Source organism: Mesocricetus auratus, unplaced genomic scaffold (genome assembly GCF_017639785.1).
Source record: "Mesocricetus auratus isolate SY011 unplaced genomic scaffold, BCM_Maur_2.0 Super-Scaffold_100011, whole genome shotgun sequence".
NCBI classification, from domain to species: Eukaryota; Metazoa; Chordata; class Mammalia; order Rodentia; family Cricetidae; genus Mesocricetus; species Mesocricetus auratus.
Window position 1 is genome coordinate 36,763,384 of NW_024429195.1, and position 21,952 is coordinate 36,785,335.

At 33.9% G+C, this 21,952-nt stretch overlaps 1 protein-coding gene across 11 annotated transcripts in view; it reads left to right on the forward strand.

The window, feature by feature from the left end:
* The window catches only part of Nlgn1 (neuroligin 1), a 926,408-nt gene that overhangs the window by 412,907 nt on the left and 491,549 nt on the right, over positions 1–21,952 (forward strand). For 9 of the 11 annotated variants that reach the window (XM_040754612.1, XM_040754618.1, XM_040754617.1 and 6 more), the window contains one exon: positions 12,203–12,355. In XM_040754612.1, the coding sequence (XP_040610546.1) occupies positions 12,203–12,355 (153 nt within the window). Of the gene's footprint in view, positions 1–4,975; positions 5,036–12,202; positions 12,356–21,952 lie in introns of all 11 variants that reach the window. The other 2 variants (XM_040754615.1, XM_040754609.1) reach the window with 1 other exon arrangement.

Sequence of the window (21,952 nt, forward strand, 5' to 3'; positions counted from 1 at the left end):
TCTTCTGAAATTGTAAACCATTTCAAAATTTGCTACTAGTAGCACATTATACTGATTTATAATGCATTTTTGTTTTAATATAATGCATATTTAAGAAACTGTTCAAATTTCTTGACTGACTTTAAATTTTTTGTAGAGGAAAATTACTCTTCAACTTTAATTTCTTTATGTCTGGCCATAAATAATGACTAATGAAGACATGCAGTAACTTTTGTTCAATAAATGTAGAGATATTAGTAGGTCTTGCAGTGGTAACTAGTTGATGATAATTATTTAAACATGTTTGAGTGTCTATCAGTTTGATAAGTGAGAAAAAGTTGAATAATATACTCCACTGTTACTTACATTCTGGCATTGCTGTTCTTATGGAACACACACAAATTTTTCACAAACTCGTTCCAAGTTTTCTTACTAGCTTTTGTCTCATAGTTAAAGAACACTAGCTATGCCCTTAAATGCTTTTATTGTGTGCACATGGCCTGAAAATTCTTCATAGTCAAAGGCTCCAGAGTCAAGAGGGTGAGGCAAGACAGCAAGGTCCTTTGCCTTCTGTTTGTCATCATGTGACCTGCTGGGGCTTGTGACTGTAAATAATCCTCAGAACTTCAGAGACCCCTCCCTCGCTGGGGGCATTTCTCAGGGTCAACCTTCTAAGTCAGGAGCTAATAACACTCTCAGACTACTTGCCTTTGTCAATCTTTTTGCCACAGTCTTTCTAATTTCTGCTGAATTGAAACTCAAACGAATGGATTTCTAATCAGTTCTAATGTATTTGAGAAATAAAGTGTATTAGCCCTTCATCAAAGAGAATCATAAAAAACCTAGCATTAATATGGGTGGATAGTAACTATTTTGGAGCTCATAATTATTCTTTAGTTAACTACATAGAAATGCTAATGGTTTTATTTCTCTTTAAAAAATAAAAGGAATCCATTGTCTGATTCCAAAATATAAGAATGCATCACACGTAGTTTGTAAGGGCCAAGAATTTAGTTACATTTATGGAAATCACAAAAGAACTCTTGAAATTAAATGAGTTTGGAGTTCATGGTTGGGTGTTCACTGTAGCTATCTTAAGTGCTGTTGCTTTCCCACTGAATCTATTTATTGCCTATAGGAGATATAAAATATAGTAATTACTCTTACTCCCCTTCAAAATGACATGAGGTCTACTTTCCTATTAACTCTAATGAGAGTTATGTGTACATTCCTCCGGGAGTATAGACCCAGTGGATTTCAAGTTAAAATAAATCACTTCTACACACAGGGTGGGGTGGTCTCATTTGCTTTATAGTTGATGCTTTGAGATACCTATTTAAAATTGCTCATGCTGAGGTTGCCATAACTTTCTGTTTAAAGGAAGCATAAGCTGTGGTGAGAATATTGTTAGTGACTCTGATTCCTGTTGAAATGGTAGACATTTACTCTTGGGGAAATCAGGATGCTTGACTTTTAGGAATGCCTGGTCTCTGATGGGTAAAAACCCACCTGTCCATAAGGATACTAATACTACGTGTGTATTTACAATATTATCTTTATGTTAAAAACTTAAAAAAAACAGTGAGATATCAGATATAACACTTTAGAATAAGGAAAAAAGGGCCAGAGTTGCTAATGGGCAGTGAATGAAGAACTGGTATAGGGACCCTTCAATTCACGTGGATATCTGCTGTGAAACCCAGGCTGGGTTTACTCCATTGATGCCTCCTCAAAGAAACCAATGTGGAGTTGTCTATTGGCAACTCTGGATCATCTTAGCTTGTTCTCAGTATCTTTAGGCAGAGATCTGAAGGAAATCTATTTTCTTTATCATCATCATTTTGCCATTAATTGCTACCCTCATCAAACTTTAGAAAACCATTAGATACAAAATCTTGAGGATGAGAAAGCACCAGTATGTTCAGACCACTAAAACACAGCTTTCACTTGTAATAATGTAATACCATAATAAAATGGTATTATTTAATATATCTAAAATGACTCTTTAGCTGAGATCATTCACCTTTGTCTTCCTCTGATGATGTCTTCATTTATTTATGATACTGAGTATCTATGACTGCTTACCATACTTCAGGTTGACTACAGTATGTAAGTAAGTACAGAGTGTCCTCTGTTAACAGGAACACAGTTTTCTGAGGAAGAAAGGGATAGCGCAGCAACTTACAATAAAAATTCAGTCAAGCATTCTAACCTTGGATCGTTTCCCTTCTCCACCTAGAATAAGTTCCATGCCTCTTCTCTCTCTCTCTCTCTCTCTCTCTCTCTCTCTCTCTCTCTCTCTCTCTCTCTCTCTCTCTCTCTTTCTTCTTAGCTATTTGCAATGACAAACTATATTCCATATTCAAGGCAGTGGAAGATACTGTTTAACAATGCTCTCTGACTGTTGCATCTGACACAGGTTAAAGAGGAAGCCTGTAGGCATGTGAAGCATATGAAATTGTCAGCTTAGTAGCTGTAGAACCTAAATGACTTTCAAATGCAGAATGTGGAAATTGCATTAGATACTCCAATATGCTTCCATTCAAATTGTATAACGGAAAGATGCAGCATAGAGCCTGAGAAAAATATGAAGAGTAATCTCAATGTCATGGGATTTACATATCTTCAAATATTATCAAACTAATGAGTCAGCAAAAAAGGAGCTGATTTTACAAAACTCAAAACTAAGAAAATTAAGTAATTTAGTAGATAGAGATTTACAAGTAGTAAGAATCATCATTCTCAGTTTGCTTTGCTTGCTAACCAGTAATAAGACATATATGTGTGTGTGTGTGTGTGTGTGTGTGTGTGTGTGTGTGTGTGTGTAATCTTGGGAAACAGAAATGTGACAAATATTGAAAACTTTAGGTAATAAATATTATTTTAGCATTTTAAGGATATTTGAAATCAATAGTCTTTTAAATATTCCAATTTCCTATTTTAAACTCTCACCCTGAACTCTTGGGGAAGGGTCTAGGCCCTGCCCTATATGAAATGACAGACTATGGACACCCCCATGGAGGGCCTCACCCTCCCTGGGGGAATGAGGGGATAACGGGGGGGGGGGGGTTGGGGGAAGGGCACGGGAGGAGGGGAGGGAAAGGGAGAGGGACCTGGAACTGACTTGTGAAGCAACCTTGTTTCTTATCTAAATTTAAACTAGAAAATAATATAAAAAATAGATATAAAAGAATAGAAAAAATGGAGTTTAAAGATATTTATATTTCAAGGAATTGTTATTAAGTTAATAAACACAGTTAATAAGCATTAGTTAGATCTTTGTGCTTTTTCCTTTGAATGATATCTTATTATGCAGGGATAGTTGTGAGCTTGCAACTGAGAAACACTTAGCATAAATTGTGCTTCTCATCTAGGTTTTTTCAATAGAATGATATTTACAGATGTGTTTATTAAAGCATATAACTGAGTTGTTTTGGACAGTTTCTAGTGTTTATATTTCATGATCTTGAATCCATGACCTTGTATTTGAGCATTCTATCACCATTTTTTCTATCACTATTTTTTGGTTTTTCAGTGTTTTGATATTTACCAGTTACTGATATTTGCAGTAGTATTTCTCTGACCTGAAAAATCATAATCCTGTTACATCTTATTCTTCCTTTTTGTTTTTAGTATGGTGTTTTCTGTTCTTGAAGGGCCATTATAATAGATTTTGTTTTAAATTGAAATGTAATGAAAAGTCCTTTCTGCAAAGGTGGACAAATCTCTCTCAAATGTTTTCCAATCCTTCCCTGTGCTGTGTGCTTATAGTTATTGCTTGTTCTGTTACTAGTCGAATGGCTGGAATCAAGCCATGACTGTCCATTCCTTCACCCATTTTCCAAGACTCTTATATTATGCATGATGAAATTCTTTTGCTTATTGCTATGTGATTGGCTGTCCTTTTAAATAGAGTGTCCTGTGTTTGAAGTGATTGCTTTTTGCATGAGGGTTATGAAATGTCATACAAATGAAATATTTGTGGAACTAGAAAGGCAATCTGGGGCTTGACTTGCTTTTTGTGTGCTGAGTATGTCAATTGTGTGACACTTAAAATTACTTTCATATGGCCTTTTACTTCCCCTTTAGTGTGTTCTTTTCTGCTAGCAAATTAGCACTGTTAGGGATAATAAAATATGCATTAAAGATTCACAGAGTTTTAATACAGTCATTCTTCTAAAACATGATTCTATTATAAATAAGTTTATTGGCATGAAATTATACAATGGAATGATTCCACTGTTTCATGAAGTAGATTTTGAAATATTAACCATGACTGTTTCACTACTTCAGTAGCTAAACATGACTTCTATTGATAGTACCTTTTCTCTGCCAAGTAACAAAATTATCTGTTGATACATTCCTGCATGTGGCAATTACCCTAAACCCACAAGTAACATTTAAATTAAAACACATGGGGGAGTACTTGTGTCATGACAAGTAATTTTAAAAAGTCACAGTATTTTAAAGCTGTATAAATTAAAAATGTGTAAAATACAAGTGATAATGATCATACAAAGGCAGAATTTTTTAAAAAGCAGAAAAAAGAACAACTTACGAAACATTTCTACCTTTTTTTTTCTAGTGTTATTCTCTGGTCCCAAGTTAAAGGATAATTTGACCTGCTATATCTTTATGACTGTCATAGATTTTAATGAGAAAGGATGTTGAATAAATTGCATACATTCAGCGAATTAGGTTGTTTACTTTTATATTCAGTGGGTATTTTTACAAATATTACTCTTTGGCCTATGACTGAAATACTAAGCCATTGTGTATTTTTAATGCTGAAGATGTTCAATAACCAAATCCATGAAATATTTTGGGGAAGGGGATTTTTTTTCTTAAAAAAATAATCAGCTGTGATATAGCCACTTCCCCACACTTTTTTGAAATATCTTTGCGAATTTTAGTATTTACATTTATTTTTCCCCCTCAGTCTTGTTTATTCTTGAATTGTCTTTTTTTCCCTCCATTTCTCCATTCTCAATCCTAGGTCCCCTTACAAAGAAACAGACAGATGATTTAGGTGATAATGACGGTGCTGAAGATGAAGGTATTTTTCCCCCACCAAATCTATTTGCATGACCAGGACTTCAATCACTTTTTCCACTCTTTTCTATTTTTTTACTTCTTGTCTTTTTTTGAAAAGTTCTTTTTTTATTCCTGTTTTTGATGTGTTTTGTCTTCTTGCTTGTTGTTACATATGAATATGCATTTAGGATTTTTTTAAAGTGAGTGTTACATTTTGCATTTTGATGCCAACCATTAAGATGTTTTAAAACGAGGGGCATTTTTTTCTTTCTTGGTTTTCTTGAACTGACTTTTAATATGTTTCATCTCATGTTTTGATGAACCCGTCCATATTCTATGAACTAACAATTCCCCACTTGTACCCATTGCATGTGCTCTGCTCTGTGTAAATATTTCAGCCAATTTGACTGTATGTCATTTTTACATTTTACTTCCCTTTTCAAAAGTACTTCCCGCTCTATTAAAAGAGAGATAAGCTGATACAAAGTGTTTCTTGAGCAATGTGATTTAGGTTTTTAAAAATCATATTTTGTGTTGATATGCTTAAGCATCACATCACTAACACGATATTACATAGATATTAAAGGCACCACAACTCTTAGGGTGAGTAATAAATTAAGTGTAAACACATATGTACTCTGGTCCTCTAACAATATGTTGGTTCGAGATGCAGGACATGTGTTCTGAGGTTAAGAGAATGATCTGTCCTCTTACAGGACCCTAGCTCAGTTCCCTGCACCATTTCAGGTGTAACTCAATATACTGTGCTCTGTTCTGGCCACCGTGGGTACCTGAGATGACCCACATTCACATCCAAACACAGATGTGCAGACATTATTAACAAGAAATGAAAATAAATCTTTAAAAGTATTTTGATAAATTTAATAGGTATTTCAAAAACAAGATTACAGGTATATCATTTCATTTAAAAAACAAGGTTACAATGTCAATTCAAAAGATGTGTAACTTTTATATAATCAAATTATATGAAATAAAATTTTCAAAATATTATATCCTTATGTAATGAGATATTTTCTACTTCATTAATATGGGAATTATTTTCTCTTTCCTATATTCTTACAGAATGCAGTTCTGATTAATTTGTGAATCTATGTACCCACTAGTTCTCTTGACATCTGTCTTCTCACCTGATGTTTAACTAGATTTCTAGAGACTACTGAGTTATTCAGCCCATCTTCTGTCTATTCAGGGTTTTATTTTTAATGTGCATTCTCTTTGTTTTTGATTTGTATGTTACCCTAATTATAATTTGTAGAAAGGTGATTAATACAGTATATGATTTTATGTTTTCCTACAAACCTTTACATCTCAAAAAGTGTACTCCAAAATAAAATCATCTATACCCAGGTCAGCAGAACTACTCCCTCATTAAGCTTAAGGCATCTGTGACTAAATGACCTTCACAAACAAGTTGCAGTCATTTATTTTTCATTTTTGTTGCTACATATTCAACAAACTTTTCTGTAGTAGAAACCTGAATGTTATATATAAAATGTCGAAGCTTAATGGTTACATCTTCAAATTGTATTTTATAACATTGAAGAATTATTAATGGGCTTCAAAGATGTCTCAGCAATTAAGAGTACATACCGCATACTGATTACCTTAGTGTTCTATATCTATTATGAGACACTATAACCAAGGCAACTTTAAAAAAGGATTTATTTGATAGCTTGCTTACAGTTTCAAGGGCTTAGTCTTTTATAGTCATGGTGGGAAGCAGCCAAGGTGCGAGAGAAGTAGATGAGTGTTCTATATCTGAATCAACAGGCAGAAGACAGAGAGAGACACTGAGATTGACCTGAGATTTTGAATCCTCATAGACAACCCCCAGTGACACACCTCCAACAACAGGACTTGCACCTCCTAATCCTTCCTGGATAGCTCAATAACAGGGAAGGAAGCACGAAACTATATAAGCCTATGGGAGCCAATCCCATTCAAACCCAAATCTTGCTTTATTAGAGGTCCAGAGCTCAGAACCCAGAACTCACCCATACAGTCCACAAACACCTGTAATTCCAGCTCCAAGAGGTCTGATTCCTCACTCCCTCGAATTTCCTGTTTTTGTACACACACACACACACACACACACACACACACACACACTAAATCATTTAAAATGAATTATGACTACAGTGTAGTTTCTATTATTTGATTATATATTCATTTACCACTGATCCCAAAGAAGAAGTAGACATTAACCACAAGATTGTCCCTACTATTATTTTTAAATAATAAATGTCACTGCCCAACACATAATTTCCAGTGCTAAATAGTTAGATGATAAACTTATATTAAGTCTGATATAGTCTAAGATTCAGAATGTGTCTAGGTAATTGTAGGTCATGAGTGAGATTCTAAGTTTGTGCTTTAAGGAAATGTAAAATATATAAAATTCCTTGAAAATCCAGTGTCCTATATATTGCTAGCATAGAGAGCTGCATTTGTAAAGCCCAAAATTTAGTAAAATAGTCCATATCTAGAATAAATCATCACTCTAGTTTAATTTTTTTCAGGTCTTTATTCAATCAGATTATTTTCCCATTATGTAAGATAGCTCCCATATGTATCTACATGCTTAGAGTGGTTGCCTCTGAGTATTGATAGTAAGTTAAGCCCTGAAGTAGCTGTAGCTGCATTTATCTTACAGGTCACTTTTGAATCACATTATCATTTTTAGTTCATTATTATAAATACTCTAGACAGTGTTAAAATATCAGGTCTCATTCAAGACATGGGAAGCCACTTTGCCCAGAGCTTCCAAGTCTAGGAATGCTTTTAAATGTTGAAAGCTGTGTGCTTCCACAGCATCCAGTTCCAATGCAGTCCATTCCTCTGTGTTGCATTAGATAATTACTTCAAAGCAAGAAAGATAAATTCAAATATCCCATGAAGAAAACATTTAGTAAATTCTGATTATCTCCTCTTCAGTGCACTTACAATTATTCTGTAGATGCATTGCAAATCAAAATAATCTAATAAGAAGTTTGGATTTGTGGCGACTGTTAAATTGGTTTCACTGGACACAGAGCAAACAGTCTAAATCACTGGACCAGGGTTCCTTTCCTTCACTGGAAACCAGGTTCTACAATTCCCCATAGTTTTCATATGCTTTCAAATTCACCCTGCTTCTTTAGCCTGGTCTCAGCAGCTGTATTCTGAACTCCACTTTGACATTCAACATCTTTGTCCTTTATTTACTGAGCTGCATTACAAAGTTATACATAGACTGTTACTTCTAATTTCCGAGCTGCAACAACTCTAGGCCAAAATAATCACATCATCCTTGATTCATTATTTATAATAATCAAAAAGACTATGAGTCTTAACAGTCTAATCTGAAGTCATAAAATTTTTTCAAAACAGTATCCAAGGTTTCTCTCAATTTAGTTTAGGAACTTAGAATATTGCAGAGATACATTTAATTGTGCCCAGAATATCTCAATACAGGCATTTTAATATTTAGACAAAATTTCATTATCTTCATAGAAATTTAAGTTCCCTAAATATTTATCTGTAGATTCTCATTTATTTTTTAACCAACCATGTTTTTTTTGTGTCTTGGTTAACAAGAACAAATGAAATGATGCTTTCTATTTTACATTAGTAGTTTGGAAAGATAACTAGCACCCATAAACATGAGTGAAATGCATGGACATATCTTCAAGTGTCTCTTTATATGTATCAGACAAAAATTTAATTAAGGCAATGCTTCACAAGTTAAAAGCTATTAAATCTCCCAAACCTCTAAAATACGGACAATTAATCAGTCCATGGGTCCTTAAAAAGAAACAATACACGTATTTATAGAATTTGTCTACCAATTATTCATTGGTTCCAGTGGGAAGAACTGTGATGGTGAGTCATAGCTATCAAGCACCAAGACTTTCCTATGAACTGGTCTAGTTCATTGACATTTTCTACTTTGGCCTAAAGTATTTTTAATTAGGATGCCATGATTACTAAGGCTAAAGATGAATAATCCAATTCTATTATTTCATTAACCTTAAAGACTTATGGTCTCTCTTAATACTTTAGGAGAAAATAATCACCATTGTAGGATTTCTTCTGTCATTGCCCTCCTCTTAAACTCCATGTGTTTAACAAGGTTTAAAACAAGCAATAACTATGAACATGCTTCCGAAAATGTACACTTTTACTAGAACTAAGCTAGTGTTTTAAGAGCCCATGAAGTGCAGGTTTTAGTAAAGTCTGAAGTAGCTATTTATTAAAAGTATAAAATTGTAGATAAAGCATAAAGCTCATCTACTTCATCTTTTATGTAGGGAATGAAATAATAGAGAAGCTTTAAAAGGCTCTGTGGCTCTAAAATATTCAATACTAACCACTGGAGTACATTTAGCACAAGAACTAAAAAGAAGAGACACTGTCAAAATGTGATTATTAAAGATCATGAACAGTATTATTCAATATTACATCAGTTTCATTTATCAATACTTGTTCTGTTTTAAAAAATAAAGTAAATAGGTATGATTTAAACTTTTTTAAATTAACAACATCAAGACTTAGGGATTGAGCAAACAAAGAAAATGTGACAGTCAGGCAAAAAATTTGGCCACTAATAAGGAATTTCAGTTATTTTATGTTAGATGATTCCAGTATGATCTAAAAGTTCCCAAATAGTAAATTAATTTAGGTTCAGTAATTTTAGTTTATTTTAGGTATGAACACATACAGTATTTAAGTTCAGAGTCACTGCAAAAGAAAAAAATTAGTGCATAGCATTACAATTTAATTGAATTTCTAGGCAAAGAAGAGCTCAATATTCAAACTTCTTAAGCAAGACCAAAATATTTGATAAGTTTGAAAAACTAAATTAGAAATCTGAGTTTACTTAAGTATCTGTGAATCCTTTAAGTTTAATTTCAAGGGAATACAAACAAACAACAAAAAGGAAACTGCCCTGGGCACAGACCCAATTCTTCTGACATGATTGCACTGTGTGACACTGTCCTTGTGGGTCTGTTGCAAGGTGTAGGGCTAGTGTTCCCAATGTGTGCTGGTATTGTCTTCCAGGTGAACAGAACGGCTTACCAAGACTTCATTACTGTTCACAGTGGGTGCTTTGTAATTCTATGTAATTTTAATTAAAGGAGAATTCTGAAACAGCCTCCCTCTGTGCTACCTCTAAGCATACAATTAGCAGAGTACAGTGTCTGCTGCGAACAGCTCGGCTAATGATTTCAGCTTAATAATTTATTATTGCTTCTTCAATGCCAACCATACAAGAAAAATAAGAACCTAAAACTGTATGTAGCACACAGGCATTTTAGGTGTGTAGTTTAACAATCTGCAAAGGGATTTCTGTCCCTGTTTCAAACTTACAGCTCCACAATCTCCTGAATCTTGATCTAAGAGGGAATTACAGGGGCAGGAAAGTTGGCTCTGTGCTGAGTACTGGGTTTAGCTCACAGCACTCACATGGCAACTCACAGCTGTCCTCCAGTTCCAGAGGATCAACTCTCTATCACCTTTGGCACTAGGCAAAATGTAGTACACAGGCAAAACACCCATACATATAAAATAAAAAAATAAGAGAGAGAGAATACCTTTTGCCTGTCAAAGAATTTCAGGAAAAAATGTGGTGACTGTGCCTAACAGCTTATTACAGTGTAAAACTGTTGTCCTTGCTCAAAACCAGGATATTCTTCCAGTGGGGAAGGAGGCAAAGGTGCATGCATGTGTACAGGCAGTGGGTCATTTTAACTGATCTTTTTTAAAGGCACAACTGAGAACTAATGATGAAAATATCATAATGAAACCCGTAAATTTTATGCTAAAATAAAATCAATTATAAAAATGAAGAAAACAGTGATTATTTAAAACAGAAACAATCAATAAAAAACAAACAAACAAACATGAAAGGCACCAAGACATGTCTTGAGCCATTTCCTCAACATGAAAGTCTGAACAAGAGAAGCTACAATTTTTTATCTGAAAATTATTTTCCATTCAAAGAAATTGCTCTATCACAGTAGTAAAAAGATTGATGTATGAGGCATTTAAATCTGTCATTTATTTAAAAGGAAGGCAAAATAGTCCCTAATCATCGTCAGTTCTCCCTGTGAATTTTATTGTGTGCCTCCACTGAACACTGCTATCATGACTGTATGTTTCTAAGGGAATTTAGTCTGAGTCAAATGTGTAAAGTACAGAAATTAAAGTATATATTTGCATCATCCTTTCAAACCAGTGTTAAATATAATATACTCTATACAATGTTTCATGTGACCAAAAAGGTCTACAACTTGCTATGAAACAGTAATATTTTTATCTATAGCCATATTTTGATAATTTAATGTTTGTAACTGAATCAATACACAGGTTAGCCTTTTCAGCCAAAATGATTACATTTTTAATAGTGATAAAGTCACTTTTCATACAGTGTCTCCACATTCTTGTTGAAATCTCAAAGCTGTCCTCTGTGTATCTTAGCAAAATAAAATGACTTAAATTGAGAATGGAAGAAAGATCACCATAATGTCCCTCTACATTTTGTCATTCTTCACTAGGTGTTCATCTCACATCTACATGATTAAAAATATGGCATCAAAGTGGGAATTAGAAGTAGTGCAAATATAATTTTGTCAGGTTTCTTTTTATTCCTCCCAAAGACTGTTTGGTTTGGATGAGCGAACTCCATGGCTTTTCTAAAAACATCATTTAAATGGCATTCCCATAGATGTATCAACAACAGGTGCTCAGATGCACAGAATTTTACTGTCTAAACAATCATTTGGCAGTACTTAAGCAGTAAAATTAAACTCTGAAATCAATAATACAATGGTATAATTATATTCACAAATGAGTTAATGCAATCATGTTGTATTTGCTACAAAGCTCCAGAGTAAATAGGTGGAGGGGCAGATTCCTTGACTCTCAGTAGAGACGAACCATTGTCCTTTATGATTCCTGAATACAATGTCCATCTCCTGACAACAAAGTTTTAAACAGAAAATAATGGGTCCCTGTTGCTTTTTTTCTACAATAGCTCTTAATAGGAATTGCTTAAGAAACACTTTAAGAAAAACAGCAATTTAAAGACATTAAAATCACACACCCCTGTCCTTAACATGCAAATGTACTGTGTTTCCTTATGCGTGTTGTTGGGGATAAGAATAATTACCAATCATTTGTTTTGCAGATATTCGGGACAGTGGGGGTCCCAAGCCAGTGATGGTGTACATCCATGGTGGCTCTTATATGGAAGGCACTGGAAATCTATATGACGGGAGTGTCTTGGCAAGCTATGGCAATGTGATCGTCATCACAGTCAACTATCGGCTTGGGGTACTTGGTAAGGTATTTTTTAATTCTTTTGCCATTCATCATAAAGTTGTCATAGTTTTGTTTTGCTTCCGTGCTTCATGATATAGTTTTTTGGACCTAAATTTTTGAAAGATTCTTTGAGTTTATTAAATGTTCACACATTAAGTAAAGGCAACTTGGGAATTTTTTAAATTTGCAACTGAAAAGTAATGGAGGCATTGATTACTGAGATGTACTTTGTGGTTTGACTATACAGAAGCATAAAAGCTAACAATTGCAAAGACTTTAAAAACAAGTCCTTGAACAAAAATTTACTTCTCCTGTTTTTCTTCTGCACACTGTTAAAAATTGTAAACCCATGTCTGTGCTCTTAGACACAGGTTTACATTCCATTCTAGAATTCTAAATGGACCAAGGTGGGGAAGTTACTGTTTACTGTTGCCTTGTAGTTATTTCTTTCCTTTTTTGTCGTTCCATAATAATTAAGAATGTTTTCTCTCAGTATATTTTTATTGAATGACTTAATTTGGAAAAGCATAAATTAATTTCTTATGTTGACTGGTCAATTCAGTCCTACACTGTTTCCAGATGGAAGATGGATTCAAAGCTGAGATCCTTAGCTTTGAATAAAAGTATAGAGAAGTTTTACTCATAGTAAACTATTCTTTTTATTTAACAGTCAGGTTTTAATAATGACTTGCTGTTCCACCAATGTAAGTAGGTCACAGTACTAGCAATGTTGAAAAAAAATGTATTTAATCAAAATTTTCGATGGTATTTTAATGTAACTTGATGAAAAATACAATGTTTCCATGAAAGATTTTATTTTTCATCTTAGTTGTTCTAAAATACTGTATCAAAATTTCAAGACTCAAAACCATTATGTTTAGATAAAGGGATATTCTGGGATAGTCTCCTCATGGTTTTTGTCTTCCAAATTTAGAGGAAATGTGGAAAATTGCACACTATTTCATACCATTTTTAATATCATACATATATTTTTGCCATGGTGGTGATGATATGATGGGCATGCTTTATCAGTAGGTAGAACATATCTTGACAGCCCACAGCTCAGGTATGTTTTGTTGATCAGAGTGTATCGTCATGAACTATCCAGCATCATTTGTTGTCTTCAGACATGCTTCTCACCACTGAAAAATCTTATTAGAAGAAAAAGAAAGAAATGTTTGTAATCTTAATCTTAATCTTCTTATTTTATTCTTACAAAACATTTTATATAAAGGTTTTTAATGCTTTAATATCCTTATTTTATAGTATTTATATTTTATACTACAATTCATAGTATGTCTTACTATAAGCCATTTTAATAGTTCTCATTCTCATATTTTTTTCCAAATTTCTCCAGTTGAAAATCCTGTGCAGTGACGTGTTTGTAGACTGAAAAGATCTAAAAGAAATGCCAAAAGTAGTGCTTGTAGCTCCACCTTATAGTGTCTCTCTAACAGTTAGTTGCCTCATAGTACAATTTTCTATGATGAGCTTTGGGGTTGCTTTAATGGAAACATTACCCACTCCTTGATTCCTTTTTAAAATGGTATTTTCCTCTGTTATGGTGTCTTTAGTAAGGACTTCACCTTGATCTGATTTCAAAATTCTGTATGCAAGCTTACATCTCATCTTTAAAAACCACAATATTGTGGAGTTACAGCACAAAATATTAAGCCAGTAAAAAAGGGAAGAACTCACTCATTGCATGGTCTGCCTAAGTGCCTGCCACACTGGCATGGAGGATGATATTTTCCTGGTTCAGTCTGCTCTGTTTGAATCCTGAGGATCAACCCTTAGTTGGCTCATTTATGCCTTAAACAAAAATCATCTTCAGTCTGAGGCTGCTTTTTATTAAACTGTTAACATGAAAAATAACCAAAATGTGTTATTTAAATAGTATGAAGCAGTGGTTCTTAATCCATGGGGCACAGCCCCTTTGCACAAACCTTTATTATTGATTGTCTAAGACATACTGTATGCCTAAGGCATACATTATGGTTCAACACAGTAGCAAAATTGCAATTATGAAGTGGCAACTAAAGTAATTTTATGTTTGGGGTACCCCAACATGAGGAGCTGTATTAAAATGTTGCAGCATTAGGAAGTGAGAAAACCACTGCTCCAACACATATTTTAAAGTCTTAATTCTAGTCTAGTTGGATTTTGGCCAGTGTTTTTCAAAATAAAACTTATGCAAATGTATTCAAATGAGATAACCCAAGAAAAAGGATTTGCTGGAACAGTTTTTACAACATCCTCACACAAGTGTCACACTAAGCCAGATCAACAGCCATCTTGCTGAACTATGACAAAGAGGGCTGTAGATATTTGTGGTGTTCGTTGTGAATATTTATCTAGCAATAAAGTAAATGGAGGATTCTTAGTTGTGGGTTCCTAAAGAATGGTGGTCAAGTTTACTATAAGGTAAATGCTGAAAATTGGGTATAACATAAGATTTGATCTCATATCAAAGCAAGTCCTGCTCTGTCTTTTGATTCTGGTGTTTTGTTGTGAAGGTGAATTTGGGAAGCCAATGGTAACTGGCTAATGATAGTTCTGTTGATCAGTAGCGGCCAGCAGGCAAGCTAGCGTTTGGAACAGGTGAAATTATTGTAACTTTGAATTTTCCGTACTTGATTTGCTCTTGATTTTTAGTGATGAGTAGTCAAGTATAAATGTTTCAGTTATAAAATTCTTGTTAATCTGTAACTGTCTAGTGACTAAGGTTCTATATTCAAAGCATTTTGCATGAAAAAAATATTTTGTTGAATACAAATTAGGAGTAGCATGGAGGAAAAACTAAATTCAGGAATTTGATGGTTGACAAAGCTTCCTGAACAAAGAGCCTCCTGTGGTACCCTTTGGAAGAGTGGCACATATTGTCACTTAGCACTGCACATAACCTTGCCCTCTGAGGTAAACAGTTGTGTGCAGAGACTAACAACTTCCAGTAAGATTGACAAAACGGACAAGAGGGAAGAGGCAGGACTCTGGTTCTCCATTCTCTGTCTCAGAGGCAACAGTTCCTGGTAACTTTGTATCAGACTCTACATGTTCAGGCTTGAACTTGACCCTGCTTACAGTGTTGTATTCATCTAGTTGTGATGCAAGCCTGCTCTGTTTTGGCCTCACTCAGCACCGGCTGTTTAAGTCACTATACCATTGATCTTGGAATTGAGTATATAGTAATTATTACTTGGTTACATTTTAGTCTTTTACCTTATGGATACTAAATTTTATTAACTTGGTTACTTGAGAGATGTTTTGGTTGTTAAGGAGAAATGAAAATATGTGAATATTTTGATTGTACCCTGGGTAAATGTGTATTTTTACTGCCAAAAATTGAAAATTGTAATGAAATAAATTGTTAAATCTGTAAGATGTAGCATATTCAAATATTTTTGAAAATATGTACCACTCAAATAGTAATGTACCTTTAAATCTCTTAATTCTCATAAAATGAAAATATACAATGATAAATTTCATATAACAAGTTTCAACTATTCTAAATTTAGAATAAATTTGTTTCTTTTAATGTAAAAAGAAAAATTCAATGTCACCATGCTTAACTTAGGAATATACAAAATTTGTTATCTGATGGAACTTTAATGAGTTACCTTTGCCTTGTAAAGACCTGTTAGAAGAAACTGTGCAATTCTTTATTGTAGTTAATGATGGTTTTGATTTATTTTTATTATTTATTTGAGACTTCCACAAAAAGTGCTTTTGATCATATTCAGTCTCTAACACTTTTTCAACTCATCCCCCTTCTATACGCATATAACCTGTGTGTCTCTTTATTTATTATTTCTGTCTTTTCTTTTTTTAATGCCTCAAGATCAATTTACGTTGACTAAGTGTTCATGGATGTGTTGTCTTCCACTCTGTGTTGCCTAAAAAGTTGATACACTCTTCTGGAAAGCTGTCTTTCCCTCTTGTAACAGATAACCATTGCCAATAGCTCTGTATCTTGTGGTTGGGTAGTGTGCTCAACTCCCCTCTTCATGCTAGAATTTGGTATGGTTAGGAACTGTAAAGGATTTATGTTCTCATGACCACTGTGAGCTTATTTGTGTAGCTTCCCTTCTGGGTTCATAAGATAATCTTCCCTTGGTTCCCTTGGAGACATTTACCAACCCAGATCTTACATTTTTATGTCCCCCTCCCTTCTGTAATGATCACTGAGACATGTGAGAAGTTATGAGATATATCTATATCTATATACCTAATTATACATCTATTCCTTTTAGATCTGAGTATTGTGCAGTCTTATCCACTGAATCTTGGCCAATTGTGAGTCACCATCAACTATAATAGGGGACATTTCAGATTAATTTTGAAAGATGTGATTCAGGTCTATGGGTTTAATGATAAGTTATTAGGAGTTATTTACTATGTCTGTTTAACATCATAATATTAGTACTTTCTCTACTATGGTTTATGAACAGTCTAGCCATAGGTTCTAGAAAAAATGCTGCAAGGTATGGATTTTGTCTTGTATAGAAAATCTTAAATTCAGTAACAAAGTAGTTGTTACTTTCATGATATTCACGCCACTATTACACTGGTGAGCACATCTTCCCAGGCCAATCATTCCTATTTTTTGCAAAACTGGTAGATAGGTATGATGGAGTGATCATTATTATTTTTCTCCATTAGCTTACACAGAGCTGCTAGTATTATGAAAGCTAGCCAGTAGGGATGAAGTCTCGAGAATTCAATAGTCCCAAGTTTGTCTGAAAATCAACAAATCTGGGGAAAATATATGATTAAATATATTACTTTGTAATATAAATTTTACATAATCCAACATTTTGAAAAATAATGAAGTAAATTATACCTACTTGTATTACAGAAGTACAATTATAATGCTACAAGGGCTAAATAGTTTAAAACATTATCTCTTAACTTATTGTAAACAAATTTTAATAAGCTATATTTTTATTCTGCTCATCTTTGTTAATTAGATTTGATGATTCTTATAACTAGGTTGTTGATGCTATAATAAGGCTTAAAATACAAGAGAAACCACGTATATTTCAATTGTTTTAGTGTGATCAAAGGTCGTGAATGGCACTCAGTTTTGCAAGAGGCATTTTTGTGAGGAATAAAAAGTACCACAAGTGTTGTGGAATTTTCTTGTCCCAGCAGGTCCTGTCACTGATTCTTAGCAAAAAATAAGTACACAGATGCTATATTAATTACTAAACTATTGGTCAATAACTGGGGTGTCTTACTGGCTATCTCTGTCTTAATTATTAGTCCATTTCCATTAATCTATGTATTTGCAAGTGGTCTTATCTTACCAGAGAATGGTGCTGACTTCTTACTCCTTTATGGTCTACATGGTGACTCTTCACAGCATCTCACTGCCTACCTTTCCCAGAATTCTCCTCATCTCCTAGCCCCACCTATCTTCCTGCCTCTATTGGCTGAACAGTGTTTTATTCATCAACCAATAAGAGAAACATATATACAGAAGGACATCCCCATTATATCCTCTGTTTTGTCTAAATAAAAAAAGGTTTTAACTTTAACATAGTAAAATTATACTTAACAAAGCAGTAATCAAGTAAGAAGTAAAGTTAACAATATTTATTGCATTAACATTTGGCAAAATTTATAGAAAATATCTTATCACTTATCCTATCTTTGTGAGTCTAAAGTCTTATATGTAACTTATCTTTTATCATAACTAAGGAAAACTATAACCATAACTATCTGTCTTCAGTTCCATCAAACAACTCATAAGGATATTATAGAAACTCTAGAGTTGAGAGAAACATCTTGCTGCCTGGAAAGTCATCCAAAGTACCTCTACAGCATTGAGGCATCCATATCCATCCCATAGACTATAGTGTTTTTGGTAGATTTCTTATCACAGCAGGAAATTTTAAACTGTACTCCTGTATTGGCAGTTTGTCAGTCAATTTTCTTTGTGTCCTGCAGAATATCGGTATTGTCTTCCTTGAAGCAGGAACTCTGTAGGACTGTCCCATTTTGTTTTTAAAGTTCAGCTGTCACTTTCCTGTGGGCTCTGCATGCCCAATTTGTACAACACACAGTCAAATAGTCCTGGTAAGAGCAGTTTCTTGCCCAAATAGCTACTCCACAGTGAGTTTCTTCAATGCCCATCTTCCTTTCTGAAGTAATTGGTGTTGCCAGGAGCAATTGTGTTTAACTGTCAGGGAAAACCCTAAACCATGTTAAATGCCATAATCTGTTGGTCTTTGAAGGGGTTGAAGACTATTTATTCATCTCAAATATATCTTTGTGTATCTAGAAAACCTAACTAACATAACTGTAAGTTTTTACTATTATGGTGACTATAATCTATAATTAATTATACAATACATTTTAAATGAGCGGTTTACATGTAATACCTAAATAAGAGAAATATACCTCTAACAAAATTGACCTTAAATTGGTACCAATAAACCAAAATCTATACCAATGCAAAGTATTCATTTCTATAGTGTATGCCCCTTTTTTCCTTTAAAGAGATATTGACTGTGAACACTACCCATTTATAACCAACACCATTTAAATTAGAACAAACTGGGTTTTCTTAGGATCCCCTTGGTATTGACCGTGCCCCCAAACAATAGGAAGAAGTTTGGATTGAATGATACCCAAATTCCCAAATATTGTTTATAAATGTTTCTAAGAAAATCCAGAAAAGTGGCCACATCATGGCTGTAGTGGTTTGTGAGGCTTCATCATCTCAGCTGTTTGGATGTGGGATCTCCTGGGCCACTGCTTTAGGGTGGTTTTCTTGATCAAACCATATTAGTCAGTTAGGAATCCACAGCTTTGCATTTTCTGTGGAAACAAAATCAGAACTTTTTTAACCAAAGTAACCTCTCCTCAGACTTCAATTTTGAAGTCAAGGCATTTTCAAAATATATAGGTTGGATTGATCCAGCAGCATTTATAATCAAATGTCTATGAGCAGGTGTTTCTCTTTCCTCCAAACAAAGATTTAAAGACAACAAAATAACATACAGTATCCAGACTTTCCTTGTACTTTCAATTTTTATGTAGCTTTATTTCATTTCTCTATTTCTTTTACTTTCATTTTTTGAGACAGGGGATCTGTGTGTATTTTTGCCTGTCATGGAATTTACTCTGTAGATCAGGCTGCCCTTGAAGTCACAGAAATCTGCTTGCCTTTGCATCCCGGGTGCTGGGATTAAAGGTGAGTGCCACCATACCTAGCTACTCTATTTCTTTTTTAACCACTTTATCCTTTATCTTTTCTCTCTCAAGTCTATGTATAATTTAAACACACTGTAAACCTTTTAGAAGGTTTTCTTCACCCGAATCTGTCTTTACTGTATATATCTATCTTTTTCTGGCCACAAGTTTTTTTTATCTGCTAAACAGCAAAGAGCCTTGCAGTTTTTGGCATTATGCTGAGTCAGGAAGCCTCCCTTAAAGGAGCCTCTGCTTGTCTATAGCAAACAGATCCCTTGTGAGAAAAATGCTGCTACCAGAAAGCCATGCTTGACTTTTGTTGTTGTTGTTTGTTTGTTTTTTGTTTTGTTTTGGTGTGGTTTGGTTTTCCAGACACTGTTTCTCTGTGTCTATGAAGGCTGTCCTGGGACTAGCTCCTATAGACCACGATGGTCTCAAACTCACAGTGATCTGCCTGCCTCTGCCTCCTGAGTGCTGGGATTAAAGATGTGTGCTACTACCACCCAGCTTGACTTTGTTCTTTTGTTTTTAGAATCCCTTATTAAGTTTTTGAAGAAATCCTTTTCAACCCACATTGATGACGCCATTTTGTTGGCAGAATTTTCTTGTCATTTTAAAAAGAGTTTGATTAATGGAAAGGTAAAATAATAGGTTGAAAATAGTAATTTATATACTTTATTGTTATAATGTTTAAATTTCTACTTCAGAAGCATGATACACACACACACACACACACACACACACACACACCTGAATATTAATAAAATAGAAACAAAGTATGTCTGATGGGCTGATACGGGCATGCCAAATAGGATCTGTCTTTGAATTCTAGGAGATTCAGCTCCAGTAACTCACTAAATATGTGTTATACTTGGAAAATACATTCACATATTTGAATGGAACAATAATTAATGAAAAGCAGTCATGAATTTAACAAGGGCAAGAATGACATATGGGAGGGATTGGAGAAAGAAAGGAAAGAAGAGATATTGTAATATTGCTGTAGTCTCAAAAATAAAAGGAAGAAAGAGCAATAAACCATTTTCTATCACTACACTTTGATTCTTGTACTTTAGTTTTAAGTGTGGGAAATGCTTGACTTTTACTTTTTTTAACTCCTAAATGCCTCAGTTCAAAACAGATCTCTAAAGCCAAAATAATGAAAACATCTGTATGTGTAAGAATGATATATTGCCGGGCAGTGGTGGCTCACGCCTTTAATCCCAGCACTCGGGAGGCAGAGGCAGGCGGATCTCCCTGAGTTCGAGGCTGGGCTGGACCAACAGCCTCGAAAACAATACAGAGAAACCCTGTCTCATAAAAACCAAAAAAACAAAGAATGATATATTATCATATTGCAAATTTCATATGTTGATAATTTCCTATTAAGTGTCCATATGTGTTCTTGGGTGACCAAAAGGAAGCTACTCTGCTCTTAAGCTCATTGACTCCTAATCTTTGGACAAGTCCCTGAGTTTTATAGAAAAAAACAAAATATCATCTTCTTTGCTTTTTATTTGTCCAATTTGCTCTTACCTCAAAAAACTGAAGTAATTTGTGACAAACAAGACAGAAGTAATAGATTGTAATTTATATTTGGGAAATTACATACTTAAAAAGAATTGTATGCCATATTATTCAAAAACCTTTTAAAGGGTAAGACATTTCATGTCTTAATCACCACTGTTATACAAAGCTAAGATGAATATTAAAGAAAATTATACACTAGCAATTCTTCTCATTTTATGCTAGAGAGAAATTTATCATATTAGCTGCATTTTTTATTTGCAACATGGAGTAATACTAGAAGTGAGTGAAACCATGTTATCAGAAATGTAAAGCTATAGTCCATACGTAGTTTTTTTTGACAATTTTCAATGGTTTTAAAAAAGCAACAAATGCTCAGATTTTATAGTTGTCATTCAGCAAAGTACAGAGAAAATCCAGTGATCTTCCTTATTAAAGCAGAAACCTAAAAAGCAATTCAGAAAAATGAGATTTATGATAGTCCATAGATTTCTTTTGCAACATACCAAATGTTTCAACTAGGCTTTAATAAAGGGTAGATGGAAATCAATTTTGATTGAGCTCTAAGATGAGCATCCTAGAGGAGAGAAATTGTTTATTTGGGAAATTTTTAAAAAACCTAGATAACTAAACTTTGTGCATTAAACTATGTGTTTGTTAATTTTATTCACCAATATGTCCACATTTAGGTTATGACCTATTTTAAAAGAATGCATTATGTTTTATTGATTTGAAAAAATGTTTAAATACTGACACTAAGTGAAGCATATGGCTTATAACTTTCTTATTTATTAAGATCAACCATTTTGAAAATAATAACATAGAAAGTAGATTCCCTCACTCCAAGGCAAGAATATTCTGAGGCCTGAATATTTTAAGTTAGTCACCATTT